Raw genomic sequence first — 22,837 nt, 5'->3', positions numbered from 1 at the left:
AAGGTATGTACTGGTAACTTTAAGCTAGTGTTGTAATATTAAAATGCCAGCTGTAGTTATTTTGTAATGTACGTAATAATAACAATAGTTGTTTACAAGGGTGAAAAGGAATTTAGTTTGAGAAATGCATATCCAATACTCTAGATAAGTCACAGTAATTATGTTTATTAATTAACTTGTAGTGTACATAAATTGTGCATACCAGTATTCTGTTTAATAGAAAATATCTTAACAAAATGGATACATGAGAAAAGAAAGAACTTTCCTTTTTCGTCTTTGTTAGAGGAGAAATTAAGCAATATTCAGGTATTACTGTATAATACAGTACATAATATGTAATCTGTAATAAAGGAAAAATTATTTTTTCACTACTCACTGTCAGTTAGAAAACAAGTTACAGGGATTGTTCAAAGTAACGAAATCTCCCTTAAGTACAGTATTTTTCTGCACCAAATCAAGTAATTTTTCTAAGTTTATTAATTATTTTGGCTTAGCCACTAGAAACTATATACAACGAATTACAACTTAAACATTAAAATGGGACAAAAATGCATGAAAACAATAATACAGATGGACTCGCACTTGTCACATTTGCAACCAAATGGCAGCACGTTTCTAACAAATACCTAACTGAGTTCCATAGGAGTCCAATTCGATTGACTTCATCTCAAATGAACTGTAGTGAACCAATGGCATAGATAAATATATAATAGGATGCGAAACTGCGGTCAGCACCATTTGATGGCAGGGGGCTCAAATAAGATGATCAGCACCCGATGTCGTAGGTGGTGAACATCAGAACTACATGTTGGGTACATTACCCAGAGTTCTCTACTTATCCGTTCGTTTTAGACGTTGCTCGAGAAGACAAGATAGTAGCCAGGAACTTGCTAATAAATGAACATGAAGTGATACTACGTGTGTGTATAAGCAGTGTATGTTAAAAAATGATGTTTATGGACGTAAAAATAGTGTTGTTGAATGTATTGTAAAGAATAGTAATATAATAAATTGAACTATCTAAGTAGTTTTTGCAGACTTTTCCATTGCGCTGTACACTAAATACCCAAAGAATACAATTCCAATTATCTAACCTTTTGCTTTATTTTCTGTCTCTGTCTGGTTATATTTTAACTGGGTAGTGTAAAATAGATCGTCTCTTTTATCTTCCTGTTGGCTCTGGTAAGTATTTTCAGTGGCAAATGCTGTGAGGAATAAAAATGTAAATGTTTTATTTTAAATTGGGTTAGTTTTGAATATCGATGAGGGTGGGAGGAAATACTTTCTGCATAGTTTAACATTTTCGTCACCAGGTGCGCTGCTAAATGCATGGAGTAATTAGTTTTTATTTTCGCTACTTGGTGCGCTGCTAGTTGTAATAAGTTCTCCACTCAACAGGTAGCAGAAAGATCAATTTCTACATTAGCACCTCTAGCATGTGCTATGGGAAACTCGGTAAGTTTCGCATCCTATTATATATTTATCCATGCCAATGGATAGTACTATATAGTATACTCTTGCCGAAAGCATAATAAATAAATACTACAATACGTATTTCGGTGGTTCAGAAAAGAAATAATTTGGATATCTCATCAATAAAATAAGAATTATTGGGATTAAAAAAACTACTATGGTCAGACTCAAACATACTACTTTTTGGTCTGAGGTCTGACCTTTTGTTTTTCGTTACACCAGAGCCTCATGTCAATAATTTCATTCTAAAATAGGTACAATAATGAAAACGAATGAGGGTGAAACAGGCGTACTGTCTCATTATTTGCCGGAAATTCTACAGATTCTGTGAAGATCAAATTTTGAAAATGCAGTTGATTAGTTCTTAACAGTTGGACTTCATGTAATCCCTAATAAGGTCCGAAACCATCATATACCATTCCACACATGTATTTCATTTTAATACTTGGAATATGAGTTTCAAATGTAAACAACTTTAATAATTGATAACTCAAATATTTTTTGTTGGAGACTTTGGGTTCCTTATATCAAATTGCTTGTCTACAACCTCTCTATAACCAGATAAATTTCTTCAGTTGAACTCTGAAACATTCTGTAGATACAAGATTACAATGATCTGGTCAAAACTTTGAGAGCTTATTAGAACTTCAAATAGAACACTTGAATTGTGATCCCATTTCCACCAGATTCAAATCTGTGGCACTCGTATATGTAAATCATACACAGCGCTGAAATAGTTATGTATTGCTTACCTTGATTTATTTGTCCTTTATACCATTTTAAGTTGTGTTTATAAAATAATACCTTATTTATAATAACAATAGCACTGAAGAACGTATTCCTTCATTCATTATGAAGGTTACCACTTTGATGCTATAGTAAATACGATTGCATTTCACTGACATGAGTTAAGATGCGAGAACTATTTATTCTACATGGAACTCAAAACACTTACGTATCTCGAAGTTTTTACCAACCTTTGGAATGTTGTAGGATAGGATCGAGATGATAATGACGATGATGCATATAACTGATCCTTTCATAACTAAACTAATGTAGTAAAATCTCATACTTTCTTTTAAGCTTTTATTAAAAGTTGCGAGAAGGGCATTCATGCGTGTTTTTAAACAACTTACCTTTAAGTGTTCCAATGAGAATCATAATTACATATGCATTAGGATACAGCTTAGCGGCATGAGTCACACCATCATATACCTTTTTACATCTGTGGAAGAATACGAATATTAGTTATATTACCGGTATAACAACATACATATTATTGTGTGTATATCATTCGTTCATTGTATTAATAAGATACTTAAGTGTCAGCGTATTGAAAGTATGATAATTAAAGGGAGAAATAACAGGATGATCGTGATTTGGAGGTAACAAAAAGTGATGATACGATGTTGATAACCCAGGGAAATAAGAAGCAATTATAAAGTGGGGAATGCATTTGATGATAGGACTGTAATAAATTTAAGGAACAGACATTAATGACAAGATAATGGATTGGATGAAGAATGATGTGATGATAGGATGTGTATGAATCTGGGAAATATAAAGTGATGATGATATAATAAAATGTGGAGTGATGATATAATACAATGAGAAATGGATGTGATGATAGAGACATAGAAAGAACAGGATAATAAAGAACTGAAGGAAACAGAAAATAATGGTAAGGTAGTAACAAAGTGAACAAAGATCATGAATATCTCTCATGAATGAGCTACCGTAAAGTGGGGTGACTTTGAACGCTGGGGTGACTTTGAACAGTAATTTAGCACTTTTCTAAATTAAATGTTGTACCCAATTGCGAAAAAACTGTTTAAGTTGTCAATAAACTAGTTCAGTTTTTTCGGAATAGGGTACAGCATTCAAATTAAAAAGGCGCTAAATTACTGTTCAAAGCCACCCCGGTGTTCAAAGTCACCCCACTTTACAGTATTTAGATAATTATTCACATACTTTTGTTGACAGTGTTTTTCCTCGACAAAATTTATTCAGAACTCCTTGATTTGACTCGGGAAATACATAAAAAACACTAAAATTGAGTTGAAACCAGTTAGTTAGTTTGTAGACTTAGTTGAGTTAGTAGTTAGAATTTATGTATTCTTGGGTAGACTTCATTGTACAGTATAGTTGACAAGGGGGGAGTGAGGTTGGTGTGTTTGTTTTGATGTTCCTTGTATTGAGGGCGCTGTGATGTTTTAATGAGTTGGTCTTTCATTTTGTCTTGTGCTGTCATGGAGGCAGGTACATTAGTGTTAGTGTCTGATCATGGGGATCGTGTTGCACTGTGTTTTACCCTCTATGTTATTATATTTCCATAAATATTGCAAGTTAAAGGTTAGGGGATAACTAATTGACGTGTGGATAAGGAATGTGACAAGATTAGAGTGGTTTAGATGAGGAGATAGCATAGTGATAGGAGATTGAGAACTGTGACAAGGTTAGAGTTGTTTATTATTGCTTTCTGCTCAATTTTAGTAGTTCGTACATATTCCACAAGTCAAATCCAGAAATTCTCGATAAATTTTGTCGAGAAACGCGCCATCAGCAAAAGTAAATAATTACTGTAATTTATTGTATCTATCACTGGTCATTAGATCTGACTTCGCCCATCTGTTTCATTAATGGATGGCAATGAATAGTGGAATCACGATACGTGAAACAGGAGAACCCCGTGAAAACCTACTCTGATAACGCAGATGACCTCCACAAATATTATTTAGACTTGCAGGAATTTAAAGATGGGTCTTTGGCATGGAAAGTCGATGGTATTGTCATTCAATTAATGTAGTGCCAAAGGAAGTAGTAGTACGGAAATGAAGTGGAAAATACCAGTACAAAGTAATGATTGGATGATAATATGTAGAGGAAAGTATAACTGAATTTGAAAGGAGACAGTACCTGTTTATCCTGTTTTTGGACAAAACTATAATTTTACTCGTGTATTTTACTTCATGATGTTTCAGTATTGGTGAAATGACCACAGGAATAACATACAAACGAATGATAGAAAGATATCTCTAAAGCTGGCATTACACAATTAGTAATACGATTCACCATTAGTCAAAGGACTAGAACGTCGACTTCCCAAGCTGGAGACAGGGTTCGAATCACAGTAGGTCCAAGTGGAGTTTGTGGTAGACAAAAATTGTGCTTAGTGGTAAGTTTTTGTGAGATACTTTTTTCTCTTACTGGCATTCAACCATCGCTCCATTAATCATTATCATCTAGTGCTATATAGATTGCCTTCCATGGTACACTGAGAGCAATGCTATGGCGACAAAAAAAGATGTACATACAGTTATGGCGCATTTCTCATAGACCTGGAGGAAGATGCTTGGGTGAATGATGCAAGTCAAGTTAGTAGCTACCATTGGAAAAAAAAATCAACAATACTAACAGGATTTTCAATAATGACTAATACTGATAGCGTGTGAACCCTACTAATTGACAAGCAGTATAAAATATTCATACTAATAACATTGATACTGATAACTGATGAGAAGATCGAATATTAAGCACTAGTATTTGTGATATTCATGGCAATATTGTGAAAGCAAGCAGTGAGAGAGCTTAGTTGTATTAAGCTTTGTGAGCTTGGCTGTTAGCTCAGGTTACAATTTTAATTAGTGCTTAGTGATAATCTTGTTGTATATTTATATTATATTGTATATAAATGGTGATATTCTTTTCTTTACTAACTTCGTAAAGACAGTAATAAAATTAATGATGCTATTTAAAGTTACTGTAAATGTAAGGCCAATAACACTAGTCTCCAATTTATCTCAGTAATGAGACTATGATTTCTAAGGCATTTCTATTACAATATGAAAATTATCTGAACCGATTTCGGGAAATTTTAACGCATTACTTCAAATAAACTATAGGCACTTTTCGAGTAAAATTGTTTATATTTATGTTTCTACTTTGCAAATGTAATGACTTCAAGTACGAAATATGGAAGAAAAAAAAACATTCATTAGGTTAGCTCTTAGAATTTGTGGATGAACAAGTGACGACGATCAAACTCTTTAACACTTTGTATTAACGTTATTTGCTACATTACTGATTACTGACTCTCTGTAGTCTGTGAGGAATTCATTCCTGGGGTCTTTGGAAAGTGAGGTATTTCAGTCAGAGGTGGCGTCTGAATCATGTCTCCCACCTTTCCCCTCTTTTTCTTTAAGAAATCTGAGATGAGTTAGTTCTCGCAGCAATGCTTCATAAAAGGCTTCGCAATTGTTAATGGCTGCTGATATTCATGTAGATTCGCCAGCGATACAGAGCATTCGCTTACATAATGTAGATCGACTGGATGGCAAGCGACCGGTATGATGGCCATGCAACATGCGGCAAATTCCCACACACTTGATAGTCCAGTTCAGTCTCTCTGTAGTAGTAGTAGTTGTGTTCACGTTAGATTGCCTTTTAGTCTTCTGATTGTGTTAGTGAAGTGTTTAAATTTAGATTTAGGAGTGGTCTTTTGCTGCTGTTGCTATGTGGAATGGTAACATTATGAAATTTTCTTGCAAATCGTCTTTTTACCTTTCAGCAATCACTCCTTTTCAGATAAGTCTCTACCATGAAAATCCTTTGTTCTAATATAAATTTCTGTGGGACCATGTAACCAAGCTAATCTAAACACTTCACTAACACAATCACAGAAGAATAACATGCAATATAACGTCAACACAACCACTCCTACAGAGAGACTGAAATAGACTGTCAACCATAAGGGACATGGTTTGATGTATGTTTCCTTCATGCCAGTTGCACACAGACCAGTCGACCTACATTACGTAAGTGAACATTCTGTATTAAGCTTGTACATAAGATTATTCATGTACACATTATTCAGAATGAGAGAACTAGAAGATAAAAATTTAATATACTTGTATTAAGTAGGATAGTAGCATTGATATGGTAGTGCTGATGGTGTTAGAAGTTGTGGTGATGTGAGATGATTGTTACTTATTTATTATACCAATACTGTAGTGGTAGTTGTTAGGGCTTATGATAGCAGAAGTGCTTGTTACTTATTACATTTATGATGATTTATTATTATCATTAATTAGGTTTTGTTATTAATTGACTATGTCATGGTGATGATAGTTGTTAGGCAATTATTTTGGCGCAGGTATTGTTGATTTGATTGTTGATAGATGGTTATTATGGTGGATATAGTTTTGTTAGCTTATTACAGTATATGGTGATGACTGTTGTGATAAGTTCTTGTTAATGGTAATGGTTGCTGTCAGGTTTGTTATTCTGATGGGTGTTAAATGATTATTGTCGTTGTTGGTAAGTGATTATTGTGATAAAGATGGTCGTTTTTAGATTATTGTGATTAGGTACTTGTTACTAGGTGATTATTGCGGTGGAAATACCTAGCTAGATATATGTTAAAGATTATTGTTGGGTGATTACTGTGATAGAGGTGGTTGTTGTTAGATGATTAATGTGATTTTGGTAAGTAGTTATTAGTAACTTCTTGCATGTTGTGGGGAATATTGTCATTAGCTGATTATTGTCTATGGTTTCTGTCAACTTGTTTTATGATAACGATTGTTGGTGAATTTTTGTTTGATGATGATGATGATGATGATTATTATTTCTTTGCTTATTCAGCAATTTATTTGTTTTGGATGTTACCTTGTATTTCATGAAGGTCTGTAATGTCTGAAAATTAATATTGTGTAATAAATTTCAATTAGATATAGAAAGCAATATTATTTAGATAATTTAATAAATTACTGCGTCATTGAAGTATTATTTCTTTCTTGGACATAAGAGTTCTGTTAGCTCACTTACAACTGAAGCTTATTATTAAGCTACTTACCTGTATATTTCTTTCATTGCTGAACATACAATTTTGATTGGCAGGAATTTTGCTGCTTTATAGCCAATGTCAAACGGAGTATAAAATATAACATACCTGGAAGCAATGAAATATGATAATTAGATATCACTTTTTTATGTAACCATTATAAGCAAAAACAGTAATATACTGGTCAAAAGATAAATTCAGTCACTTCTTTAGACATTCATAACCTTATTTTTTTAGTTAGTTATTTTACGAAGCCTTATGAACTGCTACGGTTATCTTGTGTATAAGTGAGATAAAGATGATGTCAGCAACATGAGTCCAGAGTCCAGGGCCGAAAGTTACCCAGTATTTGCTCTTAACGGGTTGAGGGAAAACCCTGGAAAAAACCTCATCCAAGTAACTTGCCCCAACCAGAATTTGAACCCAGGCCCGCTAGTTTCACATAACGTATTGGTTAGTACACATATTTAACTGAAAACTAATAATAATATTAAAACAATCCTTTTTGTTTTCGTAACAGTTGCGAAATGAAATTGAAAGTCTCCTTAAACAACATAATTCATGATTATGAATGTCTGAAGAAGTGATTAAATTTACCTTTTGAGCAGTATAGCAGTAGTGATAGTGGGTCCAATCATAGCTATGTCAGTTAACAAAAGCATCTCATCTAAACGATCAGATTTCGAGAGATACTGAGACACACATTCACAAAGAACCTCTGGGATAGGTTTTCTGTGAATACTTAGATTTTCTTACCATTTTTCACTGCACAGTTATTGTTCAGTTGCTGTCATATTATGATGCTCTCTCCAAATACTACCTTACAAAATAGTTACAAAATAAAAAACTGTGCACTATATTTACTTACCTAGTGGTGTTAATATTAGTGATAGTGAAAGCAGAAAAACTGACTGCAATCCTAAATTTAACATTGCATGGAAGCTCTGGTCTTTTTTAGTCAGTTATTCAACGACGCTATATCAACTATCATAGATGGAATTGGTGATAGCAAGATGGTATTTTGACGAGATGAGGACGAAGATTCAGCATGTGATTATCTGGTATTGGTATTTATATTAGGAGAAAACTTTGGAAAAGAAACCAACCAAGTAATCAGTCCAAATGGGAAGTGAATCCATTGCACGGCAGCAATTACCAGTACAGATCAGCAGGCAACACTCTTACCGCCTGAGCTACGCCAATGACTTGCCACAGTCATGAATTAGAATCACGCGTTAGGTACAGATATTTGTCTATCATCAATGCTATGTACTGTGTCGTCTTATATGGAGGTTTGGACGTGTGTTGACTCTACGTACGAAAGTTGCGTTATGTGATCACTTAAAAATGTATGAAAGGTTTCTTTAGACACCATGAAGGCACATCAGAACATCGAAGTAGAGCTGGATACTTTCATAAACTCTATACTAGAACGAGGTGGTGAGGCTGCTTTTTTTATCCCTGAGAAAGACCGATCCTCCATTTGACAGGAGAATGAGTGAACCCCAGAACAGTTCTGAAAGTTTGGCAAAGAGAAAGAGCCCGTTGTTGTATCATCTATCAAACCTATAATTTCATTTATTAGAGTCCTAATATTTAATTTTATTATATGAGAAAGAATAAGAACTAATCGACGAATTTAATTTCCAACACAAACAAGAAATTCAATTGAATGATTACAAAGCTTCACCTGGAATTGAACCAGAAACTTTCCAGTCCGCAGCTAGTTACTCTACTGAACTACTCAGCCGCCCAGAAATGTATAAAGTAATGAAAATACCCATATAATTATGTATTTAGACCAAGGTATGATATGACATCAGCTGTTGCATATTGTACAATAATACAGTACAGTACTATCAGGAGAATAATGTACTGGTAGTAATAGTAACTGTGGTGGTTGTAGCAGTAATGATTTGTGATATCTAGGGCTCGGATTTCTACGATGTGATATTTTTATTCTGGTCTCTTTTTACAAATTTAAGTTAAATTAAACTAATTTCTAGCTTTTTTTTTAACACGACACAGTTTTTATAGGTCATAAAATGCATATTTTACCATATTTTAGCATTGTTCTATTTGGCCCAAAATTTGTATAAAAGCATATTTTTTATCATATTACAATAGTTTTAACAGTTGTTAAAGTATTATTAATATGTTTTGTGCGGATAATTGCAAGAGATTTTGTTTGTGTTTCGTTATTTATTTCGGATTTTTTTTCCTTAGAAATATTTTGTGGTTAAACGAAGTTTGAAGATAAGTAGTTCGCGAGCAGTAAATTGCTAAAATATAAAGAACAAAGGAATGTTAGGAATATGGCCGGATTGTTGCTGGTTGGTCTCATCTTCACCCTCTTCATCCCTCCCAAATGTGTAGCATCTAAGAAGTTCCAAACCTACTGTTGCCAGATAGTAATTCATAGATAGTAACCCTGTTAACATACCAGTAGCTGTAAAAGAATTAGTCGTGCAGAAGACACACTTTGGATATTTTTTATCCCTCTTTTCCTCCTATTTTTGTATAAGCTGAACAGTCTGCTATGGCCAATACAAGGAATTAATATTCACAAAAACAATTTTGTACAATGATGAATATGAATGTTTTCTTGGACAATATTTAATTTGTTTCGTGTCATATTTCCAAATTTTTTTGTCATATTTTTGTATTTTTAGAGCATAAGTGCATGCATATTTCCAGAGTTTTAGGTCACAAAAATCCTAATCGTACTGATGTCAATAGTAATGGTCGTGCCAATAATAGAAGCAAAGAGGTAGTAATGGTATTAGTGATGGTGGCAATTATTGTAATAGTGCTGGAAGTAGTGGTGTCAGTAGTAATTGGAGCAGTGTGATTATTATTATTAGTGACATTGGTGGTGTCAACAGTAGTTTTAGTAGTGTCAGTAGTAGTACAGCAGAAGTAATGATGCCAATAATAGTAATAGTTGTAGTAGTTCTAATGATAGTAGTGGTGGTATTGGTAGCAGTAGAGTGATAATGCTGATAGGCCTAATGTTAGCGACAGTAGTACTACTGTCTATTGTTTAGTTCCAAATGCATTAGTTCGGAAATATTGTGAGATAAACTCCACTTCTTAATATGCTTCAATCCGAAGATAATTATTTCAATGAATGCTTTAGTAAATTGTGCCTTTAATTATCAGGCTTTGTGGATGTACAAGCATGAAACAACAGAAAAAGACGTGCAAAATATTAATGACATGTTGGTGTATGTTCAAGTTCTAATTGACAGCTTTCTCTCTCCTCTCTATCTCTATCTGTCTCTTCTTTTCTCTATCCTTATCTGCATTTATATGAATACCTCTTTATTGACCAAACTCGTCCTCGGATACAAGTCGCCCATTATTTTGAAACACACTCGTATAAATCGTCGCATTTCCAACATTAGAGCCTATACTAAATACGTCACAACAAGCTACGAGAAACGCATTTTATATTTAGCCTATATAATAATATGCTTTCTTTTTGTGAGTGTGAGTATAAATTAAATTTTAATATTCGCACAGAAATAAAAGTTTTCTGTGTCTCCAATTGGAAACATATTTAGACAGTGTTACTAAGCCTTATAAGATTTTCACAAATTATTTGGTTTGAATTTAAATCCTTTTTTCTTTCGATATCGGTCATTTGCTTAGCTCAAGGGTAGTCAGCTAAACTCGTGATCCAAGGCTAGGTCGGGGCGTGGGTTCGAATTCCCCCTGCGCTAATTACCTGGTTGAGTTTTTCTCCTAGGTTTTTGGCAAATGTAAGGCAAATGCCGGGTAACCTCATGGCAAATCATCTGCCGCATCTCACGAAAATATCTCGCTATCACCAATTCCAGTGATGCACAGTGTGCAATTTTCTTAATCTAGCTAGACGAAATTAATAACTTCTCTCTTATTCAACAGATTTTCATTAAACTTTATGCAGAACTTCAGGGTAACGTATTTGATTTCAGTAAGGGGAATTACCCTTATATAGCGGATAAATTTACACAAAATTAACAACTTTTGTGACTAAAATATTTTCATGAAACTTTATGCAGAATTTTAAGGTAGCATATTTCATTTATGTACAAACTTTGATTACGTTTGTGTTTATAGGGGGTATATTTGAACGAAACATTTCTATCTAAAATATTTTCATGAAACTTTATGCAGAACTTAGAGGTAGCATGTTCGATTTGTGTACAAACACTCTGAGTACGTTTATATAAGAAAAACTACCTCATAGTTAGTAGGGCCTAACTATGAACAAAATTGAATATATGAAAAATTTAATATAAAATATGTACTTTATCCTGTTGAATTCATGGTATATGTTGCGAATTGTTGAAATGCCTCCACATTTATGTCAATTATACACGATAATGTTTGCAGATTCACACAGAATTATTTATTCCTGTTATGTTAGCACTTTGGGTGGCATTTAAAAAAAATATTATTGCCGTATTACTGTCATTAGTGGTCCCACATCTAAGTTTCATTCTATCAACCAGAAGACCCATTTCACTTTGGAATTTTTTTCTAATTATTTTCTTCCTGGATCACACTTGGATTTGTCGATTTCACCCCTGATCTGAGATTTTTTAATCTCTAATCTGTAGGTGATATGTAGAAAATATTCGAAACAACGAATCCAGGCGTGAAGTGTGGAGAGGCTGAAACTGTAAGTTTCCTTCTCTGATGAATTATGATGTTTCTTTCTGGAAGAGAATTTTAATGGATATATGCAAAATCTCGTAGCTATTGCTGTTTCACTGAACAGTTTTCTTGGATGATGAGGTATCGCATCTCCAGGCACAGAAGCAAAAGAATTGCATAGTATTTTTTCCGCAAAGTTGAAGGAATCAATTAGGCATTCAGCATTATATTTTAATAATCTTTTCTAACTTCTGTGGCACATTATCCAGAGGGACAGAATTTTCGATGAAAAACCTCTGATAACTGTCCTAATTCTATTTTTAATATCACTAGGAATATCTTTTAGTCCTAATGATACTATAATATTATTTAAAAGTTCATCATTCCGTGATTCACCACAACTGTGGCACCAAACTCCAAAAAGCTGCTGGCAGGCTATAGCCGTCACACCACTGAAGTAATTAATATCGGTTAGGTTCGCAAATATACGCAACCAAGCAAACAATATTTCATACAGGTAATCATGTCGGAATATAAATACAAAATTGTTTTGACAGCACAAGGCAGCTTCTATTTTATAACTCAAGTTCAATTCAGAAATTTTGGGAAAAAAATATATAGATCTCTTTCATACCAAATAAAAGACGTATTGGGGGCTCTAATTTAGTAATTTAGCTAAATTATACATACCTGGATTTACAAATTCCATGTCAAAGAAGAAAAGAAAACATAACTTACTAGCCCTTAATGCGACTTTCAACAAAGCGCTCTCAATTGCGACCGAGTAGTTTGGATTTAACACTCTGCAGATAGCAATGTTTACACTACTCTAAAACAAATAAATATCCGCGGGAAATATCGCGCAGTGTCTTCTTAAGATGTCTCGTACATTCAGGGACATATATTCATATAATGAAATCAACAAGCTGAAAAGTGAATGTTGTCCAGCTAGATTGAGAAAATTGCAAACTGTGCGACACTAGATAATCTGGTAGGTGATACAGCATCGTTAAATAGCCATTTAAAAAAATCAAGGACATGAGAAGATAACAAAAACACAAGACAATTGAACTCACTCAAAACTTATAGGAAAGAGTTAAGTTTTAGTTGAGCTTTCTTCACTAAGATTTTATTTAAAACACAGAGAAGAAAGAGATCTTCATGTAAAGCGCAAATGCACATATGGAACCGAAAATACTCTACGCAATAAAAAAAAATATCTCCATGATAATTTCCTTTAAAACCGACAGCAGCTCCAAATATATATATATATATATATATATATATATATATATATATATATATATATATATATATTTTGAAGCTGCTGTCGGTATATATCGGGGAATGTTCCATATTTTAGATTACTCTACCTTGTTCTGTTACTTTGTACATTTAGTTCCATCATATTTATAGTATAATCTTAAAAATATCAAATAATTAGCATCCTTCTTTAGTAAAATATAGTCAGCACTGTATGGAAGCATTTAAAAAAATGTAAGTTAAATGCTGTAGAAGCGGGAAACCTTTTTCGGAAATTGGTCTAAAACGAGAATTCATAAATGTCTTTACTCACCACACAACAGTAGCTACTACCAACTGTTGAGTATTTTTCAATGGGGCTAAGATGGGCTCCCCAAGGAGGCCGTTGCAGAGCATTCCTCCAGCGAACACCACAAGCATGGTGGAGAGCCAGCATGACATCGGATGTTTCCGGGAGAAGGCCTGTGCTCCTGCAAAATGCACACATTGTATTGTCTCCCTTAGAAGTTTTGATTTTTAAACTTGAATTGAAACCGTTTCTATTTTTAATTTATAAATTAAGCATTTAGTAGCATTTATGAATTTTGCATTTAGCATTCTGAACCATTTTAAATAAAACTATGGTCTTTTGGTCTTTGGTGCAAAACGTTTAAAACAATTTCATTAAAGATTTAAATCACAACTATTTTATTATCTAGCATCAGTAGGAGATTTAAAAAATTATATCCAATTTAAAATTATTAATGAAAAGACTTTTCAAGTCACATATACAATTTGGTTACATAAACATAAATTATCTCGTAGAAAGTTTCCGTAAAAGTAAATTGAACTCACTGAAATTTTATAAATAACCTTAGACTACAGTAAGTTTCCCAACCAGAATACAAGCTGGAAGTAATGAAGCTATTGATAATATTTTTACAGGTATGAATAGATTTAATTTCTGTTCGACAGAACCTTCGGTCAATGGCCTCGCTGATCATGATGCACAAATCCTAAGTGTCTATAATATCACTGAAAAATTCCAAAACATCAATTTAAAAACTAAGAAATGGGATCATAAATCCTGATTACTGTATATTATTTAAATTCATAGCTACAAAATGAATCTTGTATACTAGAATGGTGGACGATTACACCCACTAATATAGAGCCTTAACTCCAGCTAGACGTATTCACAACTCATGAGCAGGCAACCCCACTCGTCCCTAGACCAGCCTCTTCCGAGCGTCGCCAGGCAGTCTTCAGGGTATGCTATGCAATAATAACGGAATGGAAATACGATGGAATAATGTTGATGTTTAACGTCGGGAAACGGAAGAATCCCGAGAAAAACTCCAATTGCGACCTTGTCTGCCACAAATGTCACTATGGATTTTTCAAATGAAACTGACCAGGACTTGAATGTGGACTGTCTGCGTGACAGGTCACCGTAGGGGTAACTAACATTGTTGCTAGCAACCGGCGTAGCTCAGGTAGTGGTACATTTGTCTACTGAACCAGGGCTGTGTTCGGGCGTGGCTCTGAATCCCAATTGGGCTGATTACCTGGTTGGTTTTTTCCGAGGTTTTCCCCGAACTGTTAGACTAATGTCATACAATCCTTAGCGAATTCTTGGTCTCGTCTCGTCAAGTAGCCTACCATATCACTATCATACCATCGATTCTAAATAACCACGTAGTTAGTACTGTAAGACTACAAGTGCTATTATTTGGTATAGTCTGTGAAATAATTTTTCTTTCAGTGCGTGACTTACGTGTTTAAGTATTGTTTTGGCTAATGTTTTAAGAACAATTTCCGATATTTTTACTGTATTCATTTTACAACAATCGAGTTTTTCTATTACAAAAATAAAATGTGTATATATAGGTTGGTATATTAATGAGTCCAGTTAAATAAAATGACTTTATACGATAACATTGTGCAATCTTGTCATTAAAAAGTTGAATAAGATGCCAGTAAGACCAATATTATTTTAAAAAGTAAAAATAAAGGAGCAGGATGCTCCCAGGTTGCAGAAAAAAGTACCGGGACGGCGCCCTGGCACTATACCCCTAGTATAAAATGTATTTTGGAAACGAAGCAGTGTAATATCGTACAACAGCGCGTAAATAGGCCTTTATCTATGTAATCTCATACTGTGTGGATACGATGTGCCGTCAGTGAGCCCATTATAATCAAATTACACTTTAGCATAGTAGCAGGCGACTTATAACCAAAAGAACAGGCGTTAAGTCCATAGCAGGTTTTGTGATAATTATGATCAGATCAGCTGTGAAGCTTACCTATGTTTCTCTCTTCATTCTTACTCTGTCACTTCTTTCTTATGGTTTATCATCATATCGTTGTCTGTGAATTGCGTTAAGTTAAAAAAAATGTTACATAAAGAGTTTCAAAGAACGCCATACTGATTTCTCTCTCTGAAAAATCCACCACCTTGGAACCATGTTTATCGAGGACGTCTAATTTCAGTTGAAATTCTTTACCTTAGCTACAAACTTATGGGGGTGGGAGGTGAAACAGAAGTATTCAGTAAGAATCTATTAAACAGCAACTGTGGCGCGCGGTTAAGACGTAACGCTGCAAAGCCGGTTGGTTGCTGGTTCGATTCCCGATGGGGCCACGGGTTTTCTCCATTCATCTAATCCAGCCATGTCAGCATGAGCCCGCTGTCTGTGAGGCGCTTGCCATGCAAACATACTGGCTCGCGTGCAACGATGTCCTTCCCATCTTACGCCACAAGAGGGGTGGCAGGGGTGAATAAGTACACGGTTGGTACGAATCGTACAATTTCTTGCTTTACAGTACCTACTCAAAACAACACGATGGCACATATTAGTGAGATCCTAGAGAGTTTTATATATTTACAGTATGTATTATGTTTGTTTGATTATAAAATATATAATTAATTTTGTTGGGGTGATGGAAAGAATTAACTCTTTTTTTATATTTATACGTTTATTTATGGGAAGCTGATCCATTTTTATACATTATGCGATTCAATTACCATAGTGGTATCAATGTAATTATGAAGGCTATTAATTGGCACTCAAATCGCACTATTAGTTCTAGAACTAGCAGTAGCTGTTATTCATTTTTAACATGAAAGTTGATTATTCAAGCATTTAAGCCGCAATCATGATGGAGAGGAACATTGTCAGAGCCGGGTATTTATGGAGATCGCGAAAATCACGACATAATAGATACAGTACCGGTATACAATAGATTTTTACTACAGTCCATGAGGATTTACTTGTCTAGTCCCTTTTAGAAAGAGAGAGAATGCTCACCATCTCTCTCAACCATCATTTATGATGGTCGACACTCCTTCAAACGACCACGAGTTACCAGTGGCGGCATTCTCTTCCTCTTCAAATTCTGACTCCACTCCGCCAGAAAGTTCGTCCGTGTCCGTGTCGTCCAAATTGATTACGAACGAATAATAAATTTCCATCTACAAGTCCATCCTTCGCCCAATAAAATTTTTAAACTTTTTCTATGCGTTCACAGGCCTTCCTCCAATTTTCTTTCGTCACTTTTGCAAGTGCGCTCATTTTTAACCTGTTACACACTTTTTTTTAAGAGTTCTGTTCGGGCGTTTCTTTCCTGGAGTTCGCAGCACACCTCCGCTTTCTAGCGCTTCCTTTTGTTTTTTTTTTGTTTTTTTTTCTTGGTTTTTTTTTCTATTTTAATCCTGTTAACACCACGAGATGATATATGTGTCGCTGCAGCAGTACTTTCGATAAAACTCGGCACAGATATTGTTTGTTTTCCGCATTTCAGTGCCTCATATTCTCCAGTAAAGAATTTATGTGCATTAATAACCATGTTCATACCGTCCGACTTCAAGGCTTTCCCGCGTATTCCCATATTGCCTACCATTATTATTAAATACAAGAGCACAACACTCTTTACAATATTTAAGGTAACAGTGAAACCATGTATCTCCGAAAACATTTTAATTTGTGAATTATATTATATTAAATTGCTACAACAAGATACAAACTGTAGGGCACACCTGTGGAGTAACGGTCAGCGCGTCTGGCCGCGAAACCAGGTAGCCCGGGTTCGAATCCCGGTCGGGGCAAGTTACCTGGTTGAGGTTTTTTCCGAGGAGCAAATGCTGGGTAACTTTCGGTGGTGGACCCCGGACTCATTTCACCGGCATTATCACTTTCATTTCATTCAGACGCTAAATAACCTGAGATGTTGATACAGCGTCGTAAAATAACCCAATAAAAAAAAAGATACAAACTCACTTCACTATTCACAAAATACTACTAACTAATGAACTCGAACAACCCCGAGACGCCACTGAGAGATCCATTAACTGGGTTTGCAAAAGTGTGAAGGGAGAAGGGAGGAGAAAGGGCATTCCAAGAATTGTACAAAAGGAAATCTCTTGCCCGTCACATCTGGTGGCAGTCGGTAGACAAGGACCTCAGACAAGGACAGTAGAAATCACGCCAACTTAATCCTCATGTACTGTAACTTCTATGAATTAAGTGATTCTGATTAATAATATGCGTATAAAACAATCGCGACAAAGCGCGATATGTGAACACATTCGCGAATTATTACTATTGCGTCATTTTATAGCGAATTTCATATTCTGAGGTTTTATTTTCGGATTTTTTTTTTTCACTTGAATTTGTTATATATCCAAGTAGATTACATTACATGGTATTCCAGGTGTCCCGATTACATTAGTGAACTCGAAAGACGGAGAATTCAACATTTTATAATAATTTGAAAGTGTTAATTTGAGGGCTGCACGTTTGTTTCGTTTTTTACGAATGTATGTTAAGTACAGTCTCAATCCAACAAATATTGTCTATTGGCCATACAGCACCTTTACCAGAATCCAACGAACCTTTAATGTTAATTATTTGGAAAGTAATATCCATATTGAGTTAAAACTCCAATTCCAAAATAATTGTTTTTTTTTTTTTCAAAATTTTTATTAATTTCCGCCAAGAGTACAAATCAATCTCCCACAATCTCCGTCGACACCAATTTAAAAAAAACACAAATTATAAAATTAATCTCCATAAATACTTGCCCCTGCACATTGCATAATACGTAAAAATAATTATCTGTGAGAAATTTAATATACAGCGACAGTGCGATGTATGTAATCCCCATGAATATAAGAACGTGGCGAAAGATGATAGGATGAAAATGATAATTAAAAAAAAACATTTGAAACCGTAAGTAGTTCAAAATTTTACTAAAATATTGAACATATAACTAGAAGTTATAACGCTGTGTTGTTAACAATTTTGAAAAATTTAGTCTGGTTATTATTTATTTGTTCAAATTCTAGCTTGCTCTAAGTTTGCAGCAGAAGTAATGCCAATATTTGGGAGCACTTATAGGTGCCAAGAATTTTTTTTACAAATGAATCTCAACAAAATTAGGTTGGACAGATTCTCACATACAGTCCATTATGAAGATAGTTTCCAGCAAGACTGATATTGGAAGAATTATTTCTAAAGAAAATCACAAAAATTTAGAAGATTTCACGAATAAACAAACCTAGATGTTTGTAATATGTGTAAAAACAAAAGAGATTTGAATTGGTGTCAGAATATAGCCCACTGCGGATTTATTCGTGAATGGGTAGTGTCATTCACAATATAATAATGTTTCAAATTGTTTATGTTTATTGAGAATTACTGTCAAGTATACCTCCAAAGAAATATTACTTAACATGAATGTCGAAACATAAATTTTCTAAATAAATACTTATTTCCTGTACACCCCTGACTGATGCTTTCTCTTACGCTCACTCAAACCACAAAGTTCGCAAAGTGCACTCTTTGGTACACAACAGTTCATAACTTTGCCCGTGTCCTTGACATGGCTGATCTAATCCTTCCGGCAACACTGTGCCACTGTGTTCACCCAAGCCTTTAAAGGGGGGCGTAGGACCGAATCCTCCCGTACTCCAGGTGCCCAAGCAGGTAGCTGCCCTCAGTCCTCCCGCACCAGTCGGTAGCGAGCAGGTAACAGTCCTGAATCCTCACGGCCCTTCTCGGTATCCTCCCCTAACCATAGTTTCAGACAGAGATTCGGTAATTTCCAACGATCTGCCGGTGTTACTTATGCTGTTTTTGTACTTACCATCATTCACGTTTCATCACACATTTCGAAAGTGATATAGCGCGATGATCCTTTGAGTGAGGTTCTGGCTGATATGTACATCTATTATCAGACAGTACATCTCACCTGACGATAGCCTATGTATCAGAGGAAGAACAAAATTGTTTGTATGCATCTGAAGTCTGACTAGTGTAATATGTAACTAGTCGGTGATGTATACAATGGAGGGGGAAAGGAACTGGCCACCGTACGCCATTATCTCATGCTCCAGTTGCCTCATAAGTGGTACCTTGTTGGTATCACTTATGAGGTTCAGACTTGTCTTCGGACAGTTGACTAAACAACAACAGCGCGATGGACATGAAACGTTGAAGGTTGCAAAAGTTTTACTAAAATAGTTTCTATCGAAGACAATAATTGTGGTGAAGAGTCACGAAGCCCACAATCATGCTAGATTACCTAGTGGCAGCATATAACGGCAGAGAATACGGATTAGTCTGAAGAGGAAAGCTACAGAAGATATACGTGACAGGCCATAAAAATTAATATATAAGCAATTGAAGGAAGAAGACACGGGAGAAATGACGACGAGAGATGTCGATAGTTTGCATAAGACCATATATTAAACTACACGGAAAATTTTTCCAAAATTACCCACAAGTATAGAGGAAGTTCATAATATTATGAACGCACTAAATTTGAAAACTACAGATGGGACTGAGTAGTTGCTACACAACGACAATGAGAAAAACGTGGTCATATTTTGCGATTCTGAAATCTGAAGACACTGAGCCAATGCGAAACCTGTTGATGGTGCATTCAAGTGTTGCGCCAAGTTTTTTTTTTTTTTTTTTTTTTTTTTTCAGCTATTTACAATTCATGGGTTCGTTAACGGACATTACATTCCTATGGTTTTTTCTCTCTTGAAGGACAAGAAAACTTCATCATACGAGAATGTCTTTTCAACAGTTCTTGATAAATGTAATAAGCTCGGGCTGAAATTCTATCAGTCAACAATTTATTGTTTCTGACTTTGAAGAAAGTATAATGAAAGCTGCAAGTGAAGTGTGGACTGATGCAAAAATCCAAGGATGTAAATTTCATTTAACACAAAGCTGATGGCGAAAAACACAAAATTTGGGACTTGCATACGAGTTCCACTCCAGAAATGAAATAGGAAAATTTTTACCCTACCTATTTGGTTTGCCAATGTTGGACCCTGATATGGGGTGGTGACTGTTTTGTCGAGGACTTCATGTCAATGAAGCCTGACTCGGCAAAACTACAAACGTTTTATGACTATTTATTTGAAACGTACAGTACATAGAGGGAAACGCACTTTTCCTCCTTCCGTGCGGACAGAATTTAGTTGCATTAGGCAGAGAACTACCAACGCTTGCAAAAGTTTCCACAGTAAGTACAATAGCCGATTTTATGCATTCAATCCAGACATACAGATTTCTTGAAGTACTGAGACAAATTCAGTTGAATACCAAAATAGCAATTAATTCTTTAAAAAATGAAAAAGGAAAGGATATGTCCACCCATTTTGAATCTTGCGTACACTACTTTTAACACTTGAATATAAGTAGGCTAACTGATTAACTAGCGGACTTACTTGTGTTAATTATGTAAGCCCACAGACTTACATAATTAACACAAGGAAGTCCGCTAGTTAATCAGTTACTGATATGTCCACACTACGATTTCATATTACAGGAAGTAGAAAACTTCAAAGCTGGAAAAATTTCAAGAATGGAATATGTAAAATGTGTCTCATATAAAGTGAAATGTGGAAGTTCGTGAAAGAGAAGAAAAATTAAATGAAAAATGGCAATACTAAAGGCGGAAAAAAAAAAAATAATAATAATAATGAAGCATATGAATGTGGACACTTACGGGGTGTGAACCAGTTCGCCTCCTCGCGATGCACCCTGGGTAATGCTGAACGAAGTGGGAGAAGAAACATTGATAAAAATTTAGATACTCGAATTTCATTCATTTTCGTTTGATGTTAACAGAAAATACGTGTGTTGCCAGGAATTAAGATCTACTTACCTGCATTGCCCGGGAGGATTCAGGGCTACGGTATTTGGGAGGATTCAAGGCTGTTTTTATGATCGCGAAAGGATTCGGTCCTGCGCTCCTAAAGGGATAAAGGTGGCAGAGACGTAGAATTGACATTCCTACTATGATTAATACCAACTGTCTCAGAGGAGGGACCCTTAACCTCCCGCCTGGCATCTGTGTGCCTTCATGGTCTGTAATGGGATTGACTTTATCTTACCTTTCCCATCATAAATGTTGTAGAATCTGCTCGATACTCTAGTGAAAATCCGTACAAGTATAACTTTGATACAGCAAAGGCAGCTTCTGAAGAGATGTACGTATGTAGGCTGCATACAATATGCATAGTCCTCGGTGATTTGTATGTATTTATTTACACTGCAAGTAGGCAAGCACCTGTGGCAGTGGTATATACAATATTAACAATACACAATAAAATGATAACCAATACACAATAAAATTTACAATACACAATACAATTTTACAACACATATACAATTTTACACACAATACAATAATAATACACAATACAATTTAACACAATAATAATAAAACATAAAATAAAATACCTAATTTTACAATACAACCTACATAATTATCTATAGGTCCTACATAAGTTTCAATAGTCTTTCACTTTACTCTCATCTCATTCCCTGTAGTGGCACTATGACGCATTTCACTGACACTTTAGCACACATTTCACTGACACTCTGTAACTCATTTCACTGACACTATAGAACACATTTCATTGACGCTATAAATTATCACTGATCGGAACTGTTCACTGCACTGTAAAACCATAACTTCACTGACTTACCTCGCTTCACTGATACAACAGTTCAGATAAGTCAAATAATTACATCCTTATGCATACTTATAAACAGAACTACATTTAAACTAAACATTTCTAGTCTAAGGCCCTCTTACACGCTAGTTTTAAATAATTTACAATTCAAACCAAGGAAGTAAACTCGTCAGCCTAGATAAATACATGTCACCTTAAAAAAATTAAATGTTGAATGTCACCTTAATTTTAATTTTCACTTTATATACAACTTTTTAAATTATTCTTGAATCTCCTTAAGGAAGGACAGCCCTCAAAGACCGCTGCAGGTAGGTCATTCCATTAGAGTTCTATTTAAAAATGAGAATTTACCTACATCCGTTTTCTGTTTCCTACATTTGATTTTAAAATCATGATCGTTCCTACCATAGTACGTTGGCTTTTCTAACCGAGCCGTTATGTCTATCCATGCTTTCTGACCTAGATGTGCTCTATACAGTGATGTTATTCTAGTTTTCCTACGTCTGTTTTCCAAAGTTTCCCATTTAAGTTCTTTTATCGTATCGTTTCCATCTTCTCTTTTACCTTTAACAAATTTCGCTGCCCTATACTGGATTCTTTCTAAGGAATTTATCTGGTATATTCTATAGGGATCCCAA

General features: G+C 34.9%; 1 protein-coding gene across 1 annotated transcript in view; it reads right to left on the bottom strand.

The window, feature by feature from the left end:
* LOC138694496 (trimeric intracellular cation channel type 1B.1) overlaps positions 1–22,837 on the bottom strand; it is a 60,872-nt gene that overhangs the window by 8,977 nt on the left and 29,058 nt on the right. The window contains exons 2-4 of the mRNA XM_069818271.1: positions 13,536–13,692; positions 7,328–7,423; positions 2,610–2,698 (exon numbers count right to left, since the gene is read on the bottom strand). Of these exons, the coding sequence (XP_069674372.1) occupies positions 2,610–2,698; positions 7,328–7,423; positions 13,536–13,692 (342 nt within the window). The remainder of the gene's footprint in view (positions 1–2,609; positions 2,699–7,327; positions 7,424–13,535; positions 13,693–22,837) is intronic.

The sequence above is a fragment of the Periplaneta americana genome, chromosome 2 (assembly GCF_040183065.1).
Source record: "Periplaneta americana isolate PAMFEO1 chromosome 2, P.americana_PAMFEO1_priV1, whole genome shotgun sequence".
Lineage (NCBI taxonomy): Eukaryota > Metazoa > Arthropoda > Insecta > Blattodea > Blattidae > Periplaneta > Periplaneta americana.
Note: the sequence above shows the minus strand (reverse complement) of the source record. Positions and strands in the feature narration are given on the sequence as shown.